The sequence below is a fragment of the Rhinichthys klamathensis genome, unplaced genomic scaffold, assembly GCF_029890125.1.
Source record: "Rhinichthys klamathensis goyatoka isolate OS25496 unplaced genomic scaffold, OSU_Roscu_1.1 h1tg000014l_1, whole genome shotgun sequence".
Lineage (NCBI taxonomy): Eukaryota > Metazoa > Chordata > Actinopteri > Cypriniformes > Leuciscidae > Rhinichthys > Rhinichthys klamathensis.
This window is the reverse complement of record NW_026606566.1, coordinates 1764450-1790169: the sequence shown is the minus strand read 5'-3', so window position 1 is coordinate 1790169 and position 25720 is coordinate 1764450. Positions and strand designations below refer to the sequence as shown.

General features: G+C 37.6%; 1 protein-coding gene across 1 annotated transcript in view; it reads left to right on the top strand.

Annotated features, from left to right (window-relative positions):
* The window catches only part of tgfb1a (transforming growth factor, beta 1a), a 32545-nt gene extending 12419 nt beyond the window's left edge, over positions 1-20126 (top strand). Inside the window, exons 3-7 of the mRNA XM_056271036.1 lie at positions 400-486; positions 597-744; positions 7151-7301; positions 11645-11755; positions 18213-20126. Of these exons, the coding sequence (XP_056127011.1) occupies positions 400-486; positions 597-744; positions 7151-7301; positions 11645-11755; positions 18213-18260 (545 nt within the window). The 3' untranslated portion in view covers positions 18261-20126. The remainder of the gene's footprint in view (positions 1-399; positions 487-596; positions 745-7150; positions 7302-11644; positions 11756-18212) is intronic.
* Positions 20127-25720: the final 5594 nt, after the last annotated feature.

The window sequence follows — 25720 nt, the reverse complement described above, 5'->3', positions numbered from 1 at the left end:
AGGGGCGTCCGACCGTGTGACGTCACACGGTCGAACGGCTCGATTTGAGGCAGGGGAAAACATATAAGGAGATTAAAACAAAAACACTGGATGGATTTTTATCATTATATGATGGTTGTGTACAGGCACTGCCAACACACATTTCAGTACAATCAACTTGAAAAAGTGCATGTACCATTATATGACCCCTTTAAATGATAAATGGAAAGCAAAGTTATATTTGTAAACCCTACATAATTCATCTTAAATAGACTTTTTAGATGGAGTGACTAATTTTTATTTACCCATTTTTTTCTTTCTTTGATGTTAGGGCAGCTACACTAGCAGTTGTATTATGTGTTACATATACAGCAGACTCCAAAATCCAAATATTCTTGTGTGTGTGTGTATGTTTAACAGAAGATGAAGAAAGTTTAGAAGTGAGGTTATACTGTGGCTGTAAGACAGGCCTGCAGAGTACAGATAAATTCCTCTTCACTATATCAGGTAAAATAATCTCAATAATCTGAAACATAGTGTTGGAAATGTATGCCAAAAGAATCCAAAACTGACATAATCTTTCATCTTTTTCTGTGTGTATATGTGCATATTTATAGGACTAGACAAACAGAGAGGTGACACTGCCAGTCTGGCAGAAATGATGGTGAAGCCTTACATTTTGGCTTTATCCTTGCCGTCTAATGGCAACTCCCTTGCATCCGCTCGCAGGAAACGAGATGTTGGCACTGATGTAACTTGTGATGAGTAAGTCTCTTTGCTCTTTTTCACCTTTTATGCTTTGTTATGTTTAGATACAGAACAAGAAAATAAATAGCAAATACCTAAACACTTATACTCTTCTCATGTTGACCAAATGTCGGAATCAGAGGTGGACAAAGTACACAACTTCCAGAGTGAAAGTACAGATACTACTGGTCAAATATTACTCCGTTACAAAAGTAAAGTTGTAAAGACAGATTTTTACTTAAGTAAAAGTACAGAAGTACTTGTTTTTAAAAGTACTTATGTAAAAAGTACATTTCAATGCATTGTTTTATTATTGTTGCATTGTTGTATGTAATAGTTACAGTACCTTTTATATCTCTGATCTATGCCTGCATACATACCTACCCTCATATCAATATCAAATTTATTTCTAGAACACAGTTGCAGTAGTGGGATTGAATGTGAGATTGAATAAGTGCACTCAATAATTTCCACAATGGTTTCGGACACCCAAATGGCTGTTCCCTCAAATAGGGCCCTATTTAAAGTTTTTTGGCTTATAGTATGAATATGTTAGCCTTACTGTTATCTATAAGCTAGTGTGCTCCAAAACAATGACAATTTTCGCATTTAGAAGACCAAACCCAATGTTGACAATGAAAATCAGGTTGATGTCAGAATCCAACGCCAGATTGACATTAATCTCCAACGTTGGACAGACGTTGTATTGTGGTTGAAAATGAAAATCGTGACTTTCATTTCCAACCAAAATCCAACATCTGTCCGACGTTAGATGCTGACGTCAATCCGACGTTGGGTTCTGACGTCAATCTAACGTCGTCAACCCGACTTTCATTTCCAACCAAAATGCAACCCCTGCAACCAAAATCATCCCTTGACTGACGTTACTTGTTAAATGATCAGAAAGACCAATATCAACAGAAGACAGCTGAGACACAAATGAATCATTTGCAATCACATGGTCTAAAGTAGGGATGGGACGATTACCGGTTTCACGATAAACCACGATAAAATGTCCTGGCGGTTAGTATTATCGTTTAAAATTTAATTATCATAAAAACCGTGTTTGATTATCGTGATTTTGAAAACTCGCGGTAAATCCTGTCCAGCCAGAATCAGTCTGACGCAAGCGCGAGCAGGCGAGCAGATGCAATGTTGTTTTTTTGACATGACATGGCGGAGGGCAGTGACAGCGCACGGGAGATTTTTCAGCCATCCAAGAGGACAAAATCGGAGGTATGGTCGTATTTTGGCTATTACAAGAGTCCCGAGGGCAATTTAATCGAGGATGGGCACCCTGTCTGCAAATCTTGCAAGAGGAAATTCGCTGCAAAAGGGGGAAACAGGTCATCTAACGTTACGTGACAACCACCCACTGAGTTAATTTTTACCTTAATACCACAACTAACTTGGGCAAATAATTAAACAAAAAATGTATTGGAGATGAATTATTTCATTATCTCACTTGTAATTATTGCAAAGCTTCCGCGAAGAGAAAAGTTTTACAGCAAGTGGATTTGAGCCAAGACGAACGAACATATTCAAACTATTAAAGCTGCAGTAGGGAGTTTTGAGAAAACGTTGACTTAGCCTGAAAATTTGAACAAGCACAACTTACAGGTCCCACCCCCTTGCTCTCTGCTGCGCTACAGCCCTCCCTCCACAGCTCGTACTCCACAGCGGAGCCTGTCGTGAACGCGCAGGCTAGTAAACAGGCCCACCGATGACGGTGGATAAAAAGTTATATGGCACATTCACTAATAGGGACTAAACGTCAACAATATGCTTTACATTGACTATGGCCTGCCCATACTTTGACTACAAACTTGGTCCTCAAATCATTATGTATTTTGCAATAGCCTACATGTAACTTTATAACGTTGCACTCTTTCTATAAGTTATAAATAGCTAGTAAGATAACGTTAATATAACGGTAACTAACGTTACAGTATGTAAGTAATTATTCTAGCGATATATAATGCTAGATAAGGTGTGCTAGTACATTATTTCAGCAACATGACAAGCCAGTGAATTAGCAGGTTTCAATTGTTGCTTAGCAGAGTGCGTGACATTTTATCTACATGTTATGCGGCTAGAGTTTTGACACCGAGTCAATGGGCTCTGTGTAATTCTTTCTTTTTCGCTTGTTTATCGTCATCAGTCTTTTTCCTTTTACCTCTTTGTTTTATGAGCAGGTGTCACTCGAGAATTGGCAGTTTAGGTTGTTTCTCCGTCATAAGCACAGCTGCAGCTCGCCGGCAATCTTGAGTTTGAACGACGGCTCGCGCTCCGGCGCTCGCGCTGTGCAAGAGAGGGGTGTGATCAGCGCGTACACGAGCGTGACTGACACTGCTAAGACACTCCTCCCGGCTCTGATTGGTTGTTTCTGACCGGGAGCGTGTATTTCTTGCAAATGGCAATAGGACCACTGGGAGGAGCCAGAGGAGCTTGATTTTTACACAGATTATCTGTCTCATATTCTACTGTCAGGACATAATGACATTTTTAGCAAATACATTTTTTCAAAAGTTACCTACAGCAGCTTTAAGGGTGACATTTAAAGGATAATGTATTGTATTCATTCATAGTAAACTTATTACAGTTTTATTTTTTTATTTTTTACCACAGAAATAATTTCAGGGACATGAATTATTGAATTGTGATTAACTTAATGTTTTTAAATCTTACCGGTTTATAAATCCATTATACAAGTTACGGTGTCCAAATCAATCGTAAAGTAAATGTGATCACTACAACAATATTGTAGTAGTATTAATACTAAATTACTCTGATTTAATTTTCAATACAATCAAAACTGAGACGCAAGACATACACATTTGAATGAAACCAGAGATTGCGTCCGCGGTGATCCGAGACATGGATGTGCGCTGTGTAGTGCGTTGCTATTTACAACAGTCATTATAAGTATGCCAGTAGTTTAGTCACCCTGACCCAACCAACATATTTTGTTCATTTAAAGTGTGTGTGCGTGCGTGTGTGTGTGTGAGAGAGAGAGAAAGTGATTTATTATTTATTAATAATAATAATATTCAGTCACACACATCCATAAGTGTTATTATCATTATTAATGATAGGGTTTAATGACGGGTTCATTAAAACCTGCACTAGGAAAACTTATACCTCTCACTCTCAGGGCTCCATGTTAATGTTAATATAATGTTGATGCTTAAAAAAGTGCATATTACTGCTAATTGTATTTTTTGTTTGTTGATTTTCAAATGTTTTCAGGGTGAGCATCAGTTCTTTTTGAACATTTCCATCTCATTTTAACAAAACCGTGATAATATTGATAATCGTGATAACTTTGGTCACTATAATCGTGATATGAAATTTTCATACCGTCCCATCCCTAGTCTAAAGTATGACCTTTGTTGTGTGTTTGGCCACTAATAAACTGTGTAAGATTAAAACAATCCAGTAAAAATAAAAAGTCCTTTGTCATCATTGTGGTCTATGTGTACATTAAAATTTCCCAAAATAAGGATTCTCTTGTTTACCAACACAACATTGACAACAAGTCAGCAAACTCTTCATTTGCCTTTGGTGGTCGATAGACGGTAGCGATGATAGTTGCTTTAGAGGCAGAAAGACTCAACACAAGGCATTCAAATGATGTAAACTGTTGTACACACACAGTGCTGATGTTAAATAGCAGTTTGTGTACCACAATAATCCCCCCACCTCTGCAAGTGAGTCGCGGGAGATCAAACAGCCCATAGCCCTCTAATCTGGTTAAAGACAAGTCCATCATTTTGTTTGTGCCATGTTTCGGTTAAAAACAATAGGTCCAGTTTTCTATCTGCAATGATGTACGATAAAAGTAGAGCCTTGTTGTTTACTGAGTGTGCATCAAATAAAGCAGCATTTACTGGGCTCTAGGACAGCACAGAAGGTAGCTCCGATCGAACAAGAGAAGATAAATTACTGTGGACCGCACCAGTATGTGACACTTTTTTAGTCTGACGCCGACTCTTAGTAACACAGATGTTTGAAGAAGAACAAGAAGGAAGGCTGTAACTGCATCCAAAACTCACCTAAAGGATTATTAGGAACACCATACTAATACTGTGTTTGACCCCCTTTCGGCTTCAGAACTGCCTTAATTGTACGTGGCATTGATTCAACAAGGTGCTGAAAGCATTCTTTAGAAATGTTGGCCCATATTGATAGGATAGCATCTTGCAGTTGATGGAGATTTGTGGGATGCACATCCAGGGCACGAAGCTCCCGTTCCACCACATCCCAACGATGCTCTATTGGGTTGAGATCTGGTGACTGTGGGGGCCATTTTAGTACAGTGAACTCATTGTCATGTTCAAGAAACCAATTTGAAATGATTCGAGCTTTGTGACATGGTGCATTATCCTGCTAGAAGTAGCCATCAAAGGATGGGTACATGGTGGCCATAAAGGGATGGACATGGTCAGAAACAATGCTCAGGTAGGCCGTGGCATTTAAACGATGCCCAATTGGCACTAAGGGGCCTAAAGTGTGCCAAGAAAACATCCCCCACACCATAACACCACCACCACCAGCCTGCACAGTGGTAACAAGGCATGATGGATCCATGTTCTCATTCTGTTTACGCCAAATTCTGACTCTACCATCTGAATGTCTCAACAGAAATCGAGACTCATCAGACCAGTCAACACTTTTCCAGTCTTCAACTGTCCAATTTTGGTGAGCTCTTGCAAATTGTAGCCTCTTTTTTCTATTTTTAGTGGAGATGAGTGGTACCCGGTGGGGTCTTCTGCTGTTGTAGCCCATCCACCTCAAGGTTGTGCGTGTTGTGGCTTCACAAATGCTTTGCTGCATACCTCGGTTGTAACGAGTGGTTATTTCAGTCAAAGTTGCTCTTCTATCAGCTTGAATCAGTCGGCCCATTCTCCTCTGACCTCTAGCATCAACAAGGCATTTTTGCCCACAGGACTGCCGGATACTGGATGTTTTTCCCTTTTCACACCATTCTTTGTAAACCCTAGAAATGGTTGTCCGTGGAAATCCCAGTAACTGAGCAGATTGTGAAATACTCAGACCGGCCCGTCTGGCACCAACAACCATGCCACGCTCAAAATTGCTTAAATCACCTTTCTTTCCCATTCTGACATTCAGTTTGGAGTTCAGGAGATTGTCTTGACCAGGACCACACCCCTAAATGCATTGAAGCAACTGCCATGTGATTGGTTGATTAGATAATTGCATTAATGAGAAATTGAACAGGTGTTCCTAATAATCCTTTAGGTGAGTGTATATACCGCCTTCGTCTCAACAGGCTCATAAGTTCAAGTTCATAAGCGTCTTTTTGCAAACGATAGTTCTGTTTTAAGTTTAACAGCTTGTGTGCGGTGTCCCTTAAAGCCATGCTCCGTGAGTCCAGGACCACAGCAGTCCCAAGGCAGTGTAAATTATCAGTATTGCCACAGGGTAAACTCCTCCGATGAAGCTCCTGAGTTCTCCAGAGAATGCAGACAAATAGGAGCAAAGATCCTAAATGTGTGCAATAGTCCCACCACATTGCAAGTGTGAATGACTTGATAACTAAAAACAGCAGAATTACAGAACCCGCGTTAACATTAAAACAAACAATCAAACAAACAAACAAACAAACAAACCGTGAGAAGAGCGGCAGCCAAAACGCGCCATCGTACCCAATGAACTGGAAGATGTTTCAAATTTTCTCTTTATTGAGTGGTTACTTTATCTCTCACTAACTCTAAAACCATTTCTGCTCAGTAATATTTTGTCTATGAAGGAGATCCAGTTTTAAATGATACATTTTAAATGATCAGAGCTTATAGACAGAACAGAAAAGTCTTTATTAGCAGCAGTTTGATCAAGTAACTTCTTCAGGGATTATAAATTTAAAATATAAATTAGCCAATAAGATGATTTTCATTTTATTTGATTTTCTCTTTATTGAGTGGTTACTGAGTGGTATGTTAGTTCTCTCACTTCCTCTAAAACAATCTGTTCTCACATAATAACTCAATTCTTCATATAGTTTGAGCTGAAATATATGTTAAACTGAAGAAAATAGAAATAGTTCATTTTAATTAAAAAAATATATTTAGTTTATAAGCTTGCACAGCGGTGTCCCTACATAATACATTTTTGAATGCTTAAATACATTTTTAACAGGACTTCAAAGAGTCAAATAGACCACGAAATAGATTCCAGTCCAACTGCTGTTCACACAACTGGATAATAAAAAAAACAAAAAACACCGCCACAAAATTATACATTGCAATTCCAGCCTGGGGGGAAAAACTGAATAGGGTGACTAATTCAATAACTCAACCCCCTGTCAATTATTTCTATCTAATAATGAGGTGTAACTGACTTAAGCAAGAGCCACTGAACACACAACAAGATAAAATCCCTCCTTTCCAATATTCTCTGACAGAAAAACGGAGACCTGCTGTATGCGTAAGCTTTACATTGACTTTCGGCAAGATCTGGGCTGGAAGTGGATCCACAAGCCTAAAGGATACTATGCTAACTACTGCATGGGCTCCTGCACCTACATCTGGAATGCTGAGAACAAATACTCTCAGGTAGGGTGTTGTTTTCCACCCCTGTCCCACTTGACAAATGATACAACATATAATTTCAATTAATTTAATTACTTTATAAATCACAAAAAAACAAAAACAATAGTTGACCACTGTGCGGTGCAGAAAATAAGTCTAATATATAGAGAAAAAATGCACATAATGTATATAAAAGTATGAACAGTACTTCGCCAGTAAGTGTTTAGCAAAAGTTACAGAATGCCAGTGTCTGGACATAGCATGGCCCAAGTGAATTTGGCTTTTAGAAGTTTTCTGCACTGAAATGTTTTGTGGAAAATCTGCACAGTGCAAATTATGCAGACCTAAACATTATTACTGGACTTAACATTTATACCTGTGGGAGCTGCAGCTTCATACCACTCAGTTTTCTTTACCTGGACAAGTTGAAAGAAATCCTTTAACTCATGAATAACATTCTCTGGTGCTGTTCAAAGACTTGTGCCAATATTAGACTAAAATAGTGTACAGGCACACTATGAAAATACACCAGAAAAGTATGTCATACCAGTTACTTGATAGGATTAATATTTGCAACATGATTTGGTATGCACTATGTCTAATCTTTAATACTATTTAGAACAGAAAACAGCATGTTTCGTTTTCCTGCCTGAATCATTTTTAGAGCAAGAATACACAACACCACTTTAAAAAAGAGTTGCAACCGTGGCTATGTAGAGTATGTTAGTTCATTTACAATGCACAGATAGTATCCAGAGGTACATTTGAGGTCAAGAGTTGGCAATGTAGAGAAAACAAGTTTTGAATGACTAGTTACCCCAAGGGCTGAAATGCTATACACTTTACGTCACTGTAATGTTCTTTCTTTTTTAGCTTTTAAGTTTTGCCTATGCGAGCTTCAAATTTCACCAGGTTTTATTATGAAACTTGTTGTCTTTGTTAGAAAAGAAAACAGATCATACCTGAGGATCCTGACTGTTTTTAATGTGTGAGCTGCCTGAGATAATGTCCTTAAAGGGTTAGTTCACCCAAAAATGAAAATTATGTCATTAATGACTCACCCTAGCCCCAAGCCCGTAAGACCTCCGTTCATCTTCGGAACACAGTTTAAGATATTTTAGATTTAGTCCGAGAGATTTCTGTCCCTCCATTAAAAATGTATACACGGTATACTGTCCTTGGTAAGTTGGCCGGCTCCGATAATAACAAGTGCACATGAGCAGCGGTAGAAAGCGGGAGGAAGGTGCCACAAGTGAGTTTTTTTATGACAGTGTTGTGAAAATATATGCCGCACAGCTGTAGGGGGAGCTCGATGAGAAAACATGCGACAACAAAAGTGAAAATCAGCGAAGAAATGACTAGAGTTGCCAAGTTCCCCTTTAAAGGGACAGGCAGGCCTTTAGTGCGGCCACCAAAGTACACAAAAAGCTGATCAGAGGGTCTAAACTGTCTGGTGCACTCAATATAAATGCACAAAGCGCATACAGGGCAAAGCATTTGTGGAAGGAGGTCCTCATCTGCTGTGGGGTTGTCACCCTGAGCCCCGAATGGCGTTGAGAGCACCTTATGCACATAACCATTCCTTGGATTAAGAATGACCATATGGTCATTAGGGCCGAAATCTATGCAAGACTCGCTGACTGGGAGAGCTTGCATATCACCTACTCGCTTAACAGAAGCGAGCGCAAGCAAAAGTGGCGTCTTGTCGGAGCTGATAGCCTAGTGGGCAGAGCTCCGACATATAGCGTTGTTGCACTTCGGGCTACTTGTGGACCATTCCGATCCCGTTCCCCTCTCTCTCTCTCACTTCGCTTCCTGTCTACTCACTGTCCCATCATAATAAAGGCAAAAATGCTGTCTTAAAGGAGAGCACTTTCAAAGGAGCTGATTAAAGCGACTTTAAGGAATAGCAAGCCCTGGTTCTCAAACCTAGAGCGAAATCCGAAGTGGGAATGGTAGATGGACCAATGCGGCCACATACACTTTTACACACAAGGCTGTGTGGGCCATTTCGGCGCAACTTGCAGCACTGACTCCTTTTCCTCCCTGATTTTGCACAGCACTTGGTGCAGAATTTTCACTGGGAGAAACGCGTATTTGCGCGCTTTTGGTCAGCGGTGAGTGAGCGCATCCACTCCCAGTGTGGAGTGCTCCGCTAGGGAGAAAATCAGTGGACAGAGTTCTCTACTGATGCGAAGAGGTCGACTTCCGCTGATCTAAATATGCTCCATATCATATTCACTGTCTGAGGGTGTAGCCTCCATTCTTCTTGGGCTACCCTGTGTCTCTACAGCATGTCCGGGCGCAGTTGAGATGGTTAAGGAGATGAACAGCTTGAGTAGATAGGAGATGCTGGTCTGCCCACATCAACAGGCTCGTTGCGAGCGTGAGAAGAGGGTGAGAATGGAAATAGGAACGTTGTGGCCGAAAGTCCTTGGGCTCTGCCTGAGTGCGCGGTTTTGAAGCATGGGTCGGCCGCGTTCTGGAGGAGCACTGGGCGGACGATGCTAATAGCTCTTTATTGTTTTTTGCGCCTGTGAATCACTCACCAAGGGATTCAACAACTTCCCACTGGGATTCATCCCACTCAGGTGGACAGCCTTCTCTGCGCCCTTCAAGGCAACTCGAATACGAATGGAATGGAATGGCCGAAGGATCTTGGTAGCTCGCAGGGTCAAGCTGGTGGCACTGCAAAGCTCTCTGAAGATCTCTGGGTCAGGGCCATCCTCGTCGAGATGCTTCAGCATCTTTGCTTGGAAAACCTGCGGGACAGCTATCGAGTGGAGGCCTGACACTGCCTGGCCCACCACTGCATACACTTTCCAAGTGATGCTAGCAGTGGTGCAACATGGCTTGTATGGGTGCGCGACAGAGGACTTCACTTTGAGTGATGCAGAGGGGCAGAGGTGAGCGGCAATAGCTTCCTCGACTGGGGGAATCTTGGAGTACCCCAGCAGGTCGCCGCCATCCACTGCCGCGAGAAGCGGCAAACCCGATATGTGAGCATGAGCTGAGTCGGGGCATGCCACATCTTGGGAATCTTGTTGTGCACTTCAGGGATTTAGCCTGCTGTGCTCTGGATCAGCAGGAGGAGACCATTCCAAGTCGAGCTCTTCAACTGCCTTGGAGATTATGCGAATAAACTCATCATCAATATGGCCAGAGGACTCAAAATGGCTGGCCAACTAGTCCTCTGACTCAGAAGCTGCTGTTGACATGGGCATTATCACACTCTCTATCTTCTGAAGCAGTGAATGAGACAAGGGTTGTGAGCCCTGGATGGCGCAAAAGTTTCCTGCTACTTCTCTGTGGCTCTGTTGAAGCGGCAGAGGGGAGCTATCCTTCTCTGGAGAGTCTTAAGCTCATCACGTCGCAATGAGGGCAGCTGGGCACCTCAGTGGCCACCTCCTTGTGCATGTGACCCAGGCACACAATGCACATATAGTGATTGTCTGGGAGCTCTATGCGTGCCACACATGTGATGCAAAATTTGAAGCTCATCTTCTTTGAATTTTGCTGGAACACTCAAGGGGATTCTTGAAGTAATCCACTTTTTGTGAAGACTCAACAACAAACGAGAGGCTTCTGTCTTGCCTCCATTTGTGCGCTTGAGTGCCATCGGCTATTGCAGGGCTTTGGGCGAACCAGGCTTCAGTATTCTCAGGAGAAAGGTGTTTCCCCATAGTGTCAGCAAAGCTGTGTACAATGTTGAGAGACCATCTTGAAAGGGAACTGAACCTTACGCCCACACACACACACACACACACACACACACACACACACACACACACAAAGATTAAGCAAACAGTTTTACACCACTTCCCTATAATAATAAAAAATTAGTAGGCACTGTATGTTCAGACTTTTTTACTAATGTACCTTTGTGTCATTAGCCAGAGACCAGTAAGATATTACAGGGATACTCACAGCTAGCTATTCTTTTAAATGCTTTTTAATATTTGGACTGGTTGTATCAATAAGGATTAAATCAAGCAGTTAGATTAAATTTAGACTTAATCAAGTATTTTTGGGTTAGATTTAATTTTTATTTGAGTTTTCACTGTACATTTTTTTTACATTTTAATTTGTATATATTCTACCAATTATACAACTTCATCTGATTATCAAAATGCCATTATGTAATGTCAACTTTACCTATGAATAGGCTACTAATCAGACCATGTGAATGAGTGAACAGGTAACTGATATGTTAAAGTCTCTCACTTTAGTATAAATCACTTTCAGCTCACTACTGAGTTAACTTCATATTTTACCATTTTGTGCACTTATTTTACAGTGTGTAAAATAAGACATGCGTTGCTTCTCTTTTTCATTGTAGTATTGGTATGTGTATTTGTTTCACACAGATATTAGCCTTGTACAAACACCACAACCCTGGTGCATCTGCTCAGCCATGCTGCGTACCTGCAGTCTTTGACCCTCTACCAATTCTTTACTATGTGGGAAGACAACACAAGGTAAATGCCTCTTTTGCCTTTTTTAATGGCTTATTTTGAATTCATGCAATGGAGGAACTCTTCATGGATACCATTACGAAACAAAAATATATGTAAATGCAAAATATAATGCGATATATTACATAATAAATTTCCATATATGGGAAACTAGTGCTTATATTTTTCAATATACTACAATATATGCATTGACCATGTATGGCTATATTGATGCATATAAAATGTAGAAATGAAGACAAAAATAGCATTACATGTAATATTCATAATGTTTTATCCTTTTGCATATATATGTTCCCATATTAATGTTAATGTTAATGTTTGTACGCACATACACATTCACAGAATGATTTACAACAGATATAGTCCAGGTGATATGTGAAAATTATGTTAACTTTTTCATAAAAGCATGAAACTTGGTACACATGTACAGTTTGCGGCCCTGGACATTTTCAGAAATGGAGCCATCGCAAAAACGCCTCGTGCTTTCCGCCATAACTGAATTATATATTTTGTATTATATATCCTGAACCAAACATGATAACAGGAAAGTGTGATGTCTACCCCTATGTTTTGATGGTCAAGGATTACAATGATACCATATACAACATCATAAAATGTTCAGGTGAATAGTTAATGGTGAATTCAGTGACATTATGAGAAGGATTACAATGAAATCGCAGTATCTGAGAATATCATCTGAAGCTGGGGCCACATTAAAAGATTTTTAAAATCTTATAATTTTTTTTCAAAATGTGAGAGACCACAAACATGACGATAAAAAAATCATAGATTTATCCGTTTTGTTCCTCTATAGTGTGGAGTGCCACGAATGTGACCAGGAAAGCACACCACACACTAACAGATTCCATTCACAGACAACAGAGTGCCGCCTGTGAACACGGGAAATCCTGCAAAATCTCTCGCATCAAACGTGACTTTAAAGTAAACAAACATGTCAGAGGGGTCGAGGCCGGGTTTCTTTAGGACAGGAGTGACAGCAGCAGTTTTTAATTTCAGAGGAACAGAACTAGTACTTAGTAGTTGGGAGATGAGAAGTGAAATCGGCAGAGAAATAACAGGTGCACATTTTTTAAGTAAAGTAGTAGGAGCGGGATCAAGATGACAGGAAGATGCGTTTGCTTTTTTGATTAGCTCAGAGATATAAGCAATGGGTTGGGGTGGCAAAATCAGTGAGAGTACCAGGTGGAAAAGCAGTAGGAAAGTCGTGTGTGGAGACAGGAGAGATCATGGATGGGAAATGATTGTGAATGCTATAAATTTTATTTAGAAAGAAATGCAGGAATGACTCACAGAGGTCTGCTGAGTTACTAATGACAGGAGGGTTCACTCAAAAAAATGATATGTTTGCTTTATTAAACTTTTTTATGTAAACAGGTTCCACCGGTTCCACATAACTATGTTTCGTTAAACAAACATAATATGTTCATGTAACTTCAACATCATGGAATTTGGTCATTTTAAGCGACCCAATTAAACTCTGAGCTAATGAGTTAATTAAGTGAATAACTGAGTGATGATTGAGCATTATTGAAGACACCTGATGTTAACAAGCAGAATCTCTGGAGGAGAAAACCGGAATGTTTAAGTCACCATTATGGAGATAAGTGTGTGTTTTAGTTGGGCTCTTGACCATTAACTTATTAACTTTAGATTTTGTTTGGTTGCTGTACATGAGTTATAACAGCCAGATGAACAATGAACTGAGGAGATCTGATGGTGTTGGTTGTGATTTAACATAATCATTATTTCACAATCATTTGACCTCAATCACTGAACTTATATTGAACCCTATTTCTGAGTTAAGTTTACCTTACTGTCATTGTAGAGCATACTATTTTTAGCCTTTTCAATGAAATTCAAATGATCAAGTCAATAAATAAAAAATAAACTTCTTAAAAAATATCCTGAGTAGGCACACACAGACATCAAGAATCAGCATATGAATCTCAGCAATGGTGACAAACAGATCATAAGCTCATTATTTATTCATGCAGCAATGCATGATGGGAGCCATGAATGAGTTTTGATTGGTGGCACCCAGAATGCACTGCAACATGCTTTATAATTGTCACCATTGTTGAGATTCACAGGCTGATTCTTGATGTCTGTGTGTGCCTATTTAAAATATTTTTTTTAGGAAGTTTCTTTTTTATTTATTTATTTGATCATTTAAATTTCATTGAAAAGTCTAAAAATAGTATGCTCTACAATGACAGTGCTGCTATTATTCGTAAGGTAAACTTAACTCAGAAATTTGGTTTAATATAAGTTCAGTGACTCAGGTCAAATGATTGTGAAATAATGATTATGTTAAAACACAACCAACACCATCAGATGACCTTTGTTTATTGTTCATCCGGCTGTTATAACTCATGTACAGCAACCAAACAAAATATAAAGTTAATAAGTTAATGGTTAAGAGCCCAACTAAAACAAATACTTATCTCCATAATGGTGACTTAAACATTCCGGTTTTCTCCTTTAGAGATTCTGCTTGTTAACATCAGGTGTCTTCAACAATGCTCAATCATCACTCAGTTATTCACTTAATTAACTCATTAGCTCAGAGTTTAATTGGGTCGCTTAAAATGACCAAATTCCATGATGTTGAAGTTACATGAACATATTATGTTTGTTTAACGAAACATAGTTATGTGGAACCGGTGGAACCTGTTTACATAAAAAAGTTAAGTAAAGCCAACATATCATTTTTTTGAGTGTTGGTGAGTTTATTGACTACAGAAAAGAGTGCTTTAGGTCGAGAGGATGCATTATTAATAATAGTAGAGTAGTAACTAGAGTGTGCAGTGTTTATAGCAGATTTGTACAACTGGATATGGTCAGTGTAAGCAGTAAGGTGAACGGTCAAACCAGTTTTCCTGTAAAGACGACGACCAGCTGTTTTTAGAGGCAGTAATGGACAGAAATGCCTAAATACAGTAGTTTGTTTAGGCATGGTTTGTAGGGAATTACAAGCCTGTGCACATATATTCAAATGCACATAACTATAGAATAAATTCTTAATGCGCAAGTGAACGCCATCAGCGTTTATCATAGGTTCGCGTTTAAAGTCTGTTTAGAGAGAACGGTGTCGTCTTAGCGGCCCCTAATTTAATAACAAATGATCATTTCGACGGAAGTGAATCAATCAAAACTAACTTTAGCTGGAAAATAACATTATTCAAGAACCGCTATAAAACCAAACCAATCTCTGTTACCTTGAATTATATGTTTATCTCTGTAAAGCTGCTTTGAAACAATCTACATTGTTAAAAGCGCTATGTAAATGAGGATGACTTGACTTGACTTGACTTTAGATTGCGAAGTGCAGGGGTAAACCAGGGAGACGCGTGTGTAGAAGGTACAACTCTACTTTTAAGAGGGGCATGTATATTAAGGGCAGTGGAAATACAGGCATTATATTTGGTAAGGATATTGAGAGAGCTAGTGTGTTCAGTAATATCAGAGAGATGAGTTTGTACAGATTCAGAAACAGTAAAGGATTAACAGAATTGAGGTTACGGAGGATTTCACCCTGAGGCGGGGAAGAGGCATTTCACAGTTTAGTTCGATGAGGAGGTGATCAGACAGTCCAATTTGAGATCCAAGCACGGAAACATTATGTAGACCAGCAGTGCAGACAAGATCCAGTGTGTGTCCTTTTGAGTGTGTAGCAAAATCGACATGTTGTACAAGATTGAAACATTCAAATAATGACAAGTGTTCACGCGATTCTGCACAAACAGTATCAACATGTATGTTGAAATCACCAAGTAATATAACACAAAGAGGATAAGGCAGAGGAAAGGGTTAACAGTTCATGCAGGTCACTGAAGAAATTTGAGATGGCTTTACACAGCAAAATCCCCAGTGTTAAATTAACACTCCTGGTGTACATATAGGTCCAACTACAGGGTGTTAAAAATTAACACTGAAGCACTGTTGAAGTTAATGAGATAATTAAGTGATTAATTAATTGATGATTGGCCATTAGTGGTGACACCTAATGTTAATAAGAATCATTGAAGGAAAGAGAAACAACAAGAACAGAAAAAAAGAGAAACACAAGAACTACTGATTTCGAGCCATTACACATTATTGCACTTATAGACAGAAGTGTTTTATGGAATTTTTCATTTCAAGTCACCATTATGATGGTCAGTGTTTGCTTTAGTTGAGCTCTTGACCCTTTTTTTATTGTTAGATTTTCTCCGTTTGTTCAAACATTGTGTTTATGGAGCACATTTGTTACTGCAAGAGAAAACCTGCACACAATTTGTTTTGATTATAACATTATCCTCATGTTGTAACCTGATTCATGTTCAGAGTCTAAATATTTTACTATATGCTTAATGTCTAATTTTAGCATTGGTGACGGTAGCCCTGAGATTCTACAGTTTGAGCTCCAACAGCAATATGAACAATTTTGAAAATACTTTGTGCACAGAAGCTATTGTGTTTGGACACACAGACATCAAGAATCAGCATATGAATCTCAACAATGGTGACAATAAACAAACTAGTGACAAACAGATCAACTCTGAACATCACAAAACAAGCTACTAAAGTCCTAACAAAACAATAGCAAAATAAAAGCAAACAGGAAAAACCAATGAAAATTACAGGACAATTCCGCTGCATAATTTATTCATGCTGTAATGCATGATGTGAGCCATGGATGCGTTTTGATTGGTGGCTCCCATCATGCACTGCAACATGAAGCATTTGTGTGATTGTCTCCATTGTTGAGATTTATATGTAGATTCTTGATGTCTGTGTGTGATTTGAAAATCTTCAGATTATTAAATGGTAAATGGACTGCATTTATATAGCGCTTTCACAGACCCAATGGCCACCAAAGCGCTTTACAATTTGCCTCACATTCACCCATTCACTCACTCTCTCATACACCGACGGCGGTGTCAGCCATACAAGGCGCCATCCAGCTCGTCGGGAGCAGCTGGGGTTAGGTGTCTTGCTCATTGACACCTCGACAGGTGGAACCGGGGATTGAACCACCAACCTTCCGGTTTGTAGACAACCTACATGAACCACTGAGCAACTGCCCCCCTAAAGTACTGATTAAAGTATTAAAGTACTGCTGGAATTAGCTACTGTAATGAATATGAATAAAACATTAGTATAATCAGTTTACAATGCTGGTTCAATGTATCAGGCCACTACAGGATTGTAGGATTTGATTTGATCTAAACATTTCCATCATTACCTGGGCTTTATTTCCCAAAAGCATCTTAAGCCTAACTTGATCGTAGAACAATTGCAACAAATGGTCTTTACAATCAAAATAGGCTTACGATGCTTTTGGGAATCGCAGCCCAGGTCATAGCTTCTCTTGCTACAACAAATGTGCTTTATGAACACAGAGTTGGAGTGGCCAGATAAAAACTCATTTTAAAAAGTAAAGGGTCGAGAGTCCAACTAAAGCAAATACTAATCACCATAATGGTGACATTATGCATCCATAAAACATCACCATATAAACTTCTGTAAATCTAAATAAGACTGTGTGTAGATGTATGACAGAAATAAAGTCAAACTGGTAATAATAAGTGCAATAATGTGTAATATGATACAAAATACATAATTTGGCTATGTCGGAAAGTAAAATGCCGCCACTAGGCGTTTTGGGGATGGCTCCATTTCTGAAAATGTTCAGGGTCCCAAACTGTATAAGGGTACTAAGTTTCATGCTTTTATGAAAAAGTGAACATATCACCTCAAATTTTGCACATATCACCTGGACTAATATCTAATGCTTTGCTTCTGTGTGTTAAGAGTTAAGAGTGAGTGTTAAAATTAAATTCTTATTTCATGTCTTTTTGGTCAATATTAATTTAGGGGGAGATCTGTTAGTGTTTAATGTAATGTATAATGTAAATAATTATAAAATATAAGAAATATGTTATATTATATACTTATAAATGTGTGTATATACTGCATGAGTAAATATATGTGCAATATATTTATACACATGCAGTACCATATCACATGTAGATCTATATGTTATGAAGTACAGTATATATGACATACATTATGATATATATGGAAATATATTGTCACATGTTTTTCAATATATGAAAAGCGGCAATTCCTTAGGTATTATTCAATATATTGTAATATATTAACACAATATATTGTTCTGTATATTTTCAATATAACCATTAAATCCATTAATATATTGATCATTTATATATAAGGAAATATATTTTCTTTGCGTAAGGTTTTTGAACCCCAGATCTGTGTCATGGTAAGCAGTTAAGGCACAAATAGTGTGTTCTTTGGAGTGAGAACAATTTGGTATAACTACTATCTAACAAAAATGGACTTAAGAAGTACTTCACCTGACAAGGTTTTGTGCTAGATTATTTTACAAATTAATTTATGTGAATTAATAATTTTGTCTTGGCTCTGTTTCTAGGTGGAGCAGTTGTCCAACATGGTGGTGAGGAGCTGCAAGTGCAGTTAAAATATGACTATATAACATTATTTTATCTTCAGAAAGTGCTCCATGGCACTATCTCTCTCTGGATGATAAGTAAGCAAACACAAAGATAGATGGACACTGGGATAAAGTCTCACTGGGAAGGAAAATCAGGAGCTGAGACAACTGACGAGGATGGGAAAAGGAGATAGGAGAGTGGCAAAAAATGGAGGGAAAATGAAAGAATATCTTTGAAAATGAGACTCTCAGCTATGCCCCTCTACAATGTCACAAGAGCACACAAAGACATTCCGTTAAAGCATTTCACAAAACGAGCTCAATATTAAACCAAATATATGCTTTTTTTATTTTTTTTTCAATGTTTATTTACATTACTCATACCCATTAATTTATTGTGCTTGTTAAGTTCATAATTTGATTGTACCATGAGGGCAGCCGTGTAGCATTGCATGCCAAATGTTCAATGAAAATATCTAATGGTGCTGTACTGATAAAGGTAATGTTGTCAAAGGAACATCTAATGTGTCAATTAATGGTAAATACACATTAAAGAGAAGTGTTTGCACTAAACAATGGAGGTGAAGGCTCATGACGTACAGCATGTGGCAAGAAAGCTATTGGCATTGGAGCATGCGTGATTTAAATGCTTTAATATTTGGGTGGTTTTCTTTTAATGTGCGGGATGGGTCTTACTGTTGTGCACAGCTGTGCTCTTACACCCTCAGGATCTCACCTGAACAGGTTCCTGTAAACAAGATCTGAGTGTAGACCAGGTGAGGTCTCAGCTTTTGAAAGCAAGAGGAACACTAGAGGGTTAGTAGGCCTACTGAATGGTAAACATTTCAAAGCTCTCATGTGCTCCCCAACTACATATTGCACACTATCAGGTGTCACAGGAGAATGTCTTTTATAACTTGCCTCTTCAGGTCCTCCTGTAGTCAGGGTCTTTTAGTTCTCAAAAATATCCACAGCTTTGGAAAAGGAATGTGTTGGCCAATCTCAGCAAAATATGTCACATTTAAAGAAAATAAAAAATAAATAAAAATAAAATAAATATATATATTATTTCTCACAAATGTGAATCTTCATTTTAGGACCATGATTTTGCATCATGTGATGTAATATATTTTTTTTTACATCATTTTAGACACTGTAATGCATCTAGTCAATTCAGTTATTTTTGTTTACAGTAAAGACAGTACAACAAATACATAAAATGATTTATTAATACATTAAATTAATAAATGTATACAATTTAAGTATGTTTTTATTACAGTAAAATAATGTACTTGTCATGAAAATAATGTCATAATACAAATAATTTTGTCCTAAAGACAGGCTTAATTTTCTTGCAAATTTTTTTTAAAAACAACTCTTCTGGTTTTGAGGTGAAATTTGACAGATTTGATCAAATTCACCCATGTATGTGCAAGTGTGTATCTTGATAGTGTTAATGAGGAATTTTGAGTTAGTAAAGAAATGATTGTGACTGTATCTATGTGTGTGTGTGTGTGTGTTCAGTTGTTTCCTTGTGCTGACATCTTTATGAGAAGCATTAGTGTGTATATTTATAGAAGCTCCATGTTTTTGAGTGGTGAGAACTGTGTTCTGTGTGTTAGGTTAAATACAATGCGGCCGAGACTACACTGCTCGCAAACTCAAAGCACCCTTCATTGAAGTATATGGCTATTTGCAACATCTTTCAACATGTACATACTGCCATATAACATGTATTGCAAGTGTTTTAAATCGATATAGATGTCATTTGACAAATATGTCACATTCATGCAGTGTTTATTATATACTTTTACTTTTTTGCACTTATTTTGTGCCATTGTGACCCATTAATTGTTTCAATAAACAAAATAAATAAACAAGGCTCTCAATCCAGTCCACAAAATCTTAATGGAAAGACAGATTTTTCTCATAAATTCTCATTATTGTCATTCCCATAATAAATATTAGTAATTCCTGTGATGTAGGGTAGAGTGGGGGAAAACGCCCCCCTTAAGGACCGTGTCATTTAACAAAAGTTAAATGTGTCTAGAATTTATAGTTTTCAGTGACAATGACAAAAATTAAAAACTAAGTGTGAAAAATGTTTTCATGTTATTCGATTTTTAACAAAAATTAAAGTCCACATTTTTTTATTCAACCGCCTAGTTAGATAACATTTGATGGTAAAACAAAGAATGTGATGTTCAGACTGTGGTAACTACAGTAATTATGATAGTGGGAAGCGTTTTACCCCACAGACTAGCTTTGAAAAAAAATTATGTCATTTTAAAAATAAAATTATATTTTCCTTAAATAACATGTACTCCCTAACTACAGGCCTTACTATTCTCATATCATATAACTGTGATGTTCTGCAAAACAACAAGCTTTAAAACACTTTTTTTCTTGCTGCTCAAAATTAGATCACTTACCCTGAAATCCATTTTCACACAGTGAATACACATCCCTCTTGTCAACAGTCCATAACAACAACAAAAAACATATCTTGTCTTTATCTATTGGTTATCCTGCCCAGAAGATAATGGGGAGACTATGGAGTGTTCTAACACATTTTGTTTCAACTTTTTTTTTGTGTGTAGTTTCAAAAACTTTAAAGTAGTTTAGAAATCTTCATAAACTGTATAAATTAGGGTCAAGTATTACAGTGTTACAGCTCCAGTCCTACAGCAAATTCTTTACAAACAATTGTATTTTACTAATATTTATAATGATTTATTTATACATAAACATGTAAATAATAATAAATTCAGTTGTGAGAAAAAATACATAGGTCAACATGTTCTTCCCTAATAAACTTCCCTAATAAATGTCTAATGTTTTAATCAATCTATTGTCCTTCTGTTTCTGTTTTCTTTTGCTGTTGATTCTTTTTTACTTTCTCCTTTCCCCACTTCCCTCTGGGAATTAATGACATGTGGTTACTCAGGCTTTGGAAACGACTGATGCATGTCCAGACCTGCTCTAAAAATGTGGTGCTCTTAGTGATGACTCCATGGAAAAGTTAACAAATACACACACTGGCAAGCAGCACACTATAACATCCACTCAAGCCTTTATGCAAGACTGCAATGGGCAAAATTGTTGATCATCTACTGTACTCTATTGTTCATAAACATACATTTTTGGAAACTCTTGTCCTCAAACTCTGGACCTGAGGCATCCTCACATTAGATGTCTTCACAAGAGCCAAACAGCTTCTCTCCATACACCAGTATTGTTTAATTGCCATCCCTTGGGGTTTTTAACAAGCACACATTAACAAAACCATCAGTTTCTGTCTTTGCCAAGGCAAAAAATGTGCGGACTATTGACTTGGCAGAGCCTGACAGAGCTTTGTATAACTTTAAAGTCAACATGAAATCGAAATTCCCTTTCAAAGTGGAACTCAACACTGCATTGTGGATCGACGCTACTGTAAAACCCAACAAGTTAGGCTAACTCATTTCATTTGAGGAAACCGATTGCCTCAATTCATTTAAGTTTACAAAAAACAATAGTTATGAGTACTCTGAACTTATTTTATTCGAGTTCACTAAAACAATAATATTTCTTAAAACACAATTAAACTTTACACTGCATTTAATACTGTATATAGCTGAAACTTCACTTTATTGAGTAAAAACTGTGAAATGACAAACTTTAAATGAACTCAGAGCACTTGTAGTTACTGCTAGCTCACAATATCACACACAAAGTCAAATCCAATGAGTTAAGCTAACTCATTTCATTTGAGGAAACCGATTGCCTCAATTCATTTATGTTTATAAAAAACAATAGTTATGAGTACTGTAAAGTATCTGGTCAGGTTTTGGGGAAAATGTATTCAATAATTAATAATTCATAATTAATAATTATTCATACGGGTTTGAACCAAATAATTATACATGTTAAATCGCCCAAAGAGGGGGATAATATGTTAACTGCATCTGCATTACAATTAACCACAAAGGATTATAATCAACTGCATATGTACACATATTTTACAGACAGGTTAAAATTAGCTCAATTGTACTATCAATACTCAATCATAAGAATTATAATTAAATATTAATATATAAATTATGTCTATCATATATCAACTGTAAGGATACCCCTGATGGAATTAATTCAGTATCGGATGATCTGTTTGTCCAGCAAGCTGATCACGTGATCTTTATCAACTCGTACAGAATTATCCTACTTTATAGACTTTCAAGAGAAGCTATCCTCTGGCCACGAGGATTAACTTTCCTGTTCTATAAACAAAATACTATTTAAAGTATCTTTAAATTTGTAAAGCACGTAGCTTTGGATCGAAACATTAAAGGGACTTGTACATGAGCGACACAGACAGTCAACAAAATGAATAATGTATTTAATAAAGGAGTACACTACGTATACGGTTACTAACGTTGCAAGGAATAACATTTATTTACAGACAATAACACAACGACAAAAAACAAGACACTGAAAGTGTAAGAAACAGGGAGAGAGTGAGAGAAAGAGAGAGAGAGAGAGATCCGTAAGGATCACAGAATGGCAAAATTCCCCTGGACATTTAAACCTTTAAGAGACAACACGAAAAAACACAATCTTAAAGGAGAACTCCGGCGCAAAATGAACCTTTGGTCTAATAAAACATTGTTACCTAGTCAACCGTTCTCTGAGATTTGTTTTCATGATAATCGAATGTAAAGAGTTTTATCTCTAAAAACTGTTTAGCGTATAACGCTAGTAATGGGGGCATCTATTAAGTAAAAAGAAATCGCTAGTTTATACCACTAACAAGACTCAAAATAGCCCCACACTAACACAGTAACATAAAACGAAGCATTGAGAACTTTGTAAGTGTACAGACCGTTTAATAAGAAGATATTTTATGAAGACAGTCCACTTCGTGTATACAGACAGGAGCCATCTTTGGAAAACAGTCTCAACTAGTCAAACCACGAACGACGTGCTAAGTGAGCTGAACTGTATGAAGTTCAGTGAACTTCTGAACTGTATGAATGGCGTTCGTGGTTTGATTAGTCGAGACTGTTTTCCAAAGATGGCTCCTGTCTGTATACACGAAGTGGACTGTCTTCATAAAATATCTTCTTATTAAACGGTTCAAAGTTCTCAATGCTTCGTTTTGCATGTAGGGACCCTCATTATGTTACTGTGTTAGTGTGAGGCTATTTTGAGTCTTGTTAGTGGTATAAACTAGCGATTTCTTTTTACTTAATAGATGCCCCCATTACTACCGTTATACGCTAAACAGTTTTTAGAGATAAAACTCTTTACATTCGATTATCATGAAAACAAATCTCAGAGAACGGTTGACTAGGTACCAATGTTTTATTAGACCAAAAGTTCATTTTGCGCCGGAGTTCTCCTTTAATGCTGAAAGCTCGATAAAACGAATACTTGCACAGTTACTCTTTGTGTGGCTGCTTTGAAGGCATGAGAATGCGTGTTCCGTCTGGATCGTCACGTGGTCTGCGGAGGTGTCTGAGGCGCGTACTTCAAAGGTTTAAAGCTCCGTTGACTTAAAGTTTACCAAAGAGACAATTCAGGCTACGTTCATTCCACTCGTCAGTGGAAAAGAACACAGCAGAATCCGGAACGGAAAAACAAAACTTAACAAAACAAAAGAAAAGATCCCCGAAGGAGGATCACGAAGGAGTTACATGGTGATGCGAGGAAGAGGTAAGAGAGCGAAGAGCTGCTTGGCGCGTCTCTTTAAGACATTTCGGTTCACGCCTTCTCTCGCGTGAGTGAGCCAATCACCTGTGAGAAAAGTGCGCGGCCAAAGTGTTTCTTTGTCCTGTCGAGGCCTACTTTGCATGTTTTATGACAGTGACAGAAATGCGTTCAATTTTACTTCAGATATGATAAAACATAGTAAAATACATTTCATCACAATCTACGATATAGATTCAGCTAGTACACGTCATTACCTTAGAACACGTCATTAAACTTTTTTATTTTCAGGAGACACTTGTCTTCGACAAACGTGTTCGTCTGGAGTGCATTCGACTCCTTGGGTCTTGAAGTACACTGTTAACCCTTGCTGTAAAAAAGGGCCAAATTCTGACAGTATCATACCATTTTCCATTAAAACAGTAATATACCGTAGAAAACAGTGCATTCTGGGTAATATTTGTCGTTTTCGAGAAAATAGCCTACATTGTAAAACCCAAAAAGGTCAGCTAATTTATTTTGAGGACACCGATTACCTCAATGTAATTGATTTGATAAAAAACAATAGTTATGAGTACTCTGAACTTATTTTAATCGAGTCCACTAAAAAAAGGATATTTCTTAATTTTAAATGAACTCAGAGCGCTTGCTAGCTCACAATATCACACTCAAAGTCAAATAAAATAAGTTAAAATAACTAATAACATTTGAGGACACCAAATACCTTAATTCGTTTAATTTTAGAAACCAATAATTATGAGTACTCTGAAATTATATCAGTTGAGTCAGCATTACCAGCTTCACTTACTAACCAGATTGACTTTATTTCTGTCATACGTCTACAGGTTCTTATTGGGAATTAACAGAGGTTTAGATATTGATGACTTATTGAGTTTCATTTGAAGACACCATGATGGTGATCAGTGTTTGCTTTAGTTGGGCTCTTGACCTTGACTATATAACACCAGTCTTTCCCTGGCTGCTGTAACCGTGTGTATATAAAACACTTTTGTTGTGGCACAAAAGAAAATATGATCAAGTGTTGATGGTTGTGTTTTGATGATGAAAATCATCATTTAGTGACTTGATTCAATGATCTTTACCAGAGCCTAATCTCTAATTAAACTTTTATTAGTTTTGTATTATTCATTTTTATAGAACTGTGATTCTACCATGTAAGGTCCATTTTTTGTCACAATCAGATTTAAAAATCTCTATAGTAGCATGCTGACACACACAGACATCGAGAATCAGCATATGAACCTCAACAATGGTGACAATTAACAAAATATTCAGATAAACCTCTGAACATCAAAAAACAAGCAACTAAAGTCATAACAAAAACAGCAAAGAATAAAAGAAAATATACAATTAACCTGTATTATTTATTCATGCCGCAATACATGCTGGGAGCCATGGATACATTTTGTACTATGCTGGTACCCAGCATGCATTGCAGCATGAATAATTTTTTATGGTCACCATTGTTGTGATTCATATGGTGATTCTTGATGTCTGTGTGAGTCTTAATAATGCCATAGATGAAAACTTTATGTGCACAAACTTTGTAAAATCCTTCATATCTGATTGTCAGAAAACTGCTGCCTCTTACGCTGTAGTATCACAGTTTTGAATAAAACTAATAGTAATTTGCCCATTTAAACAGAGATTAGACTCTGAACGAGATCAGTGAATCAAGTCACTAAATAATTATTGTCATCATCAATACATTACCATCAACACCAGGGGCCGTATTCACAAAGAATTTTAAGGCTAAAAGTAGCTCCTAACTGGCGAATTTA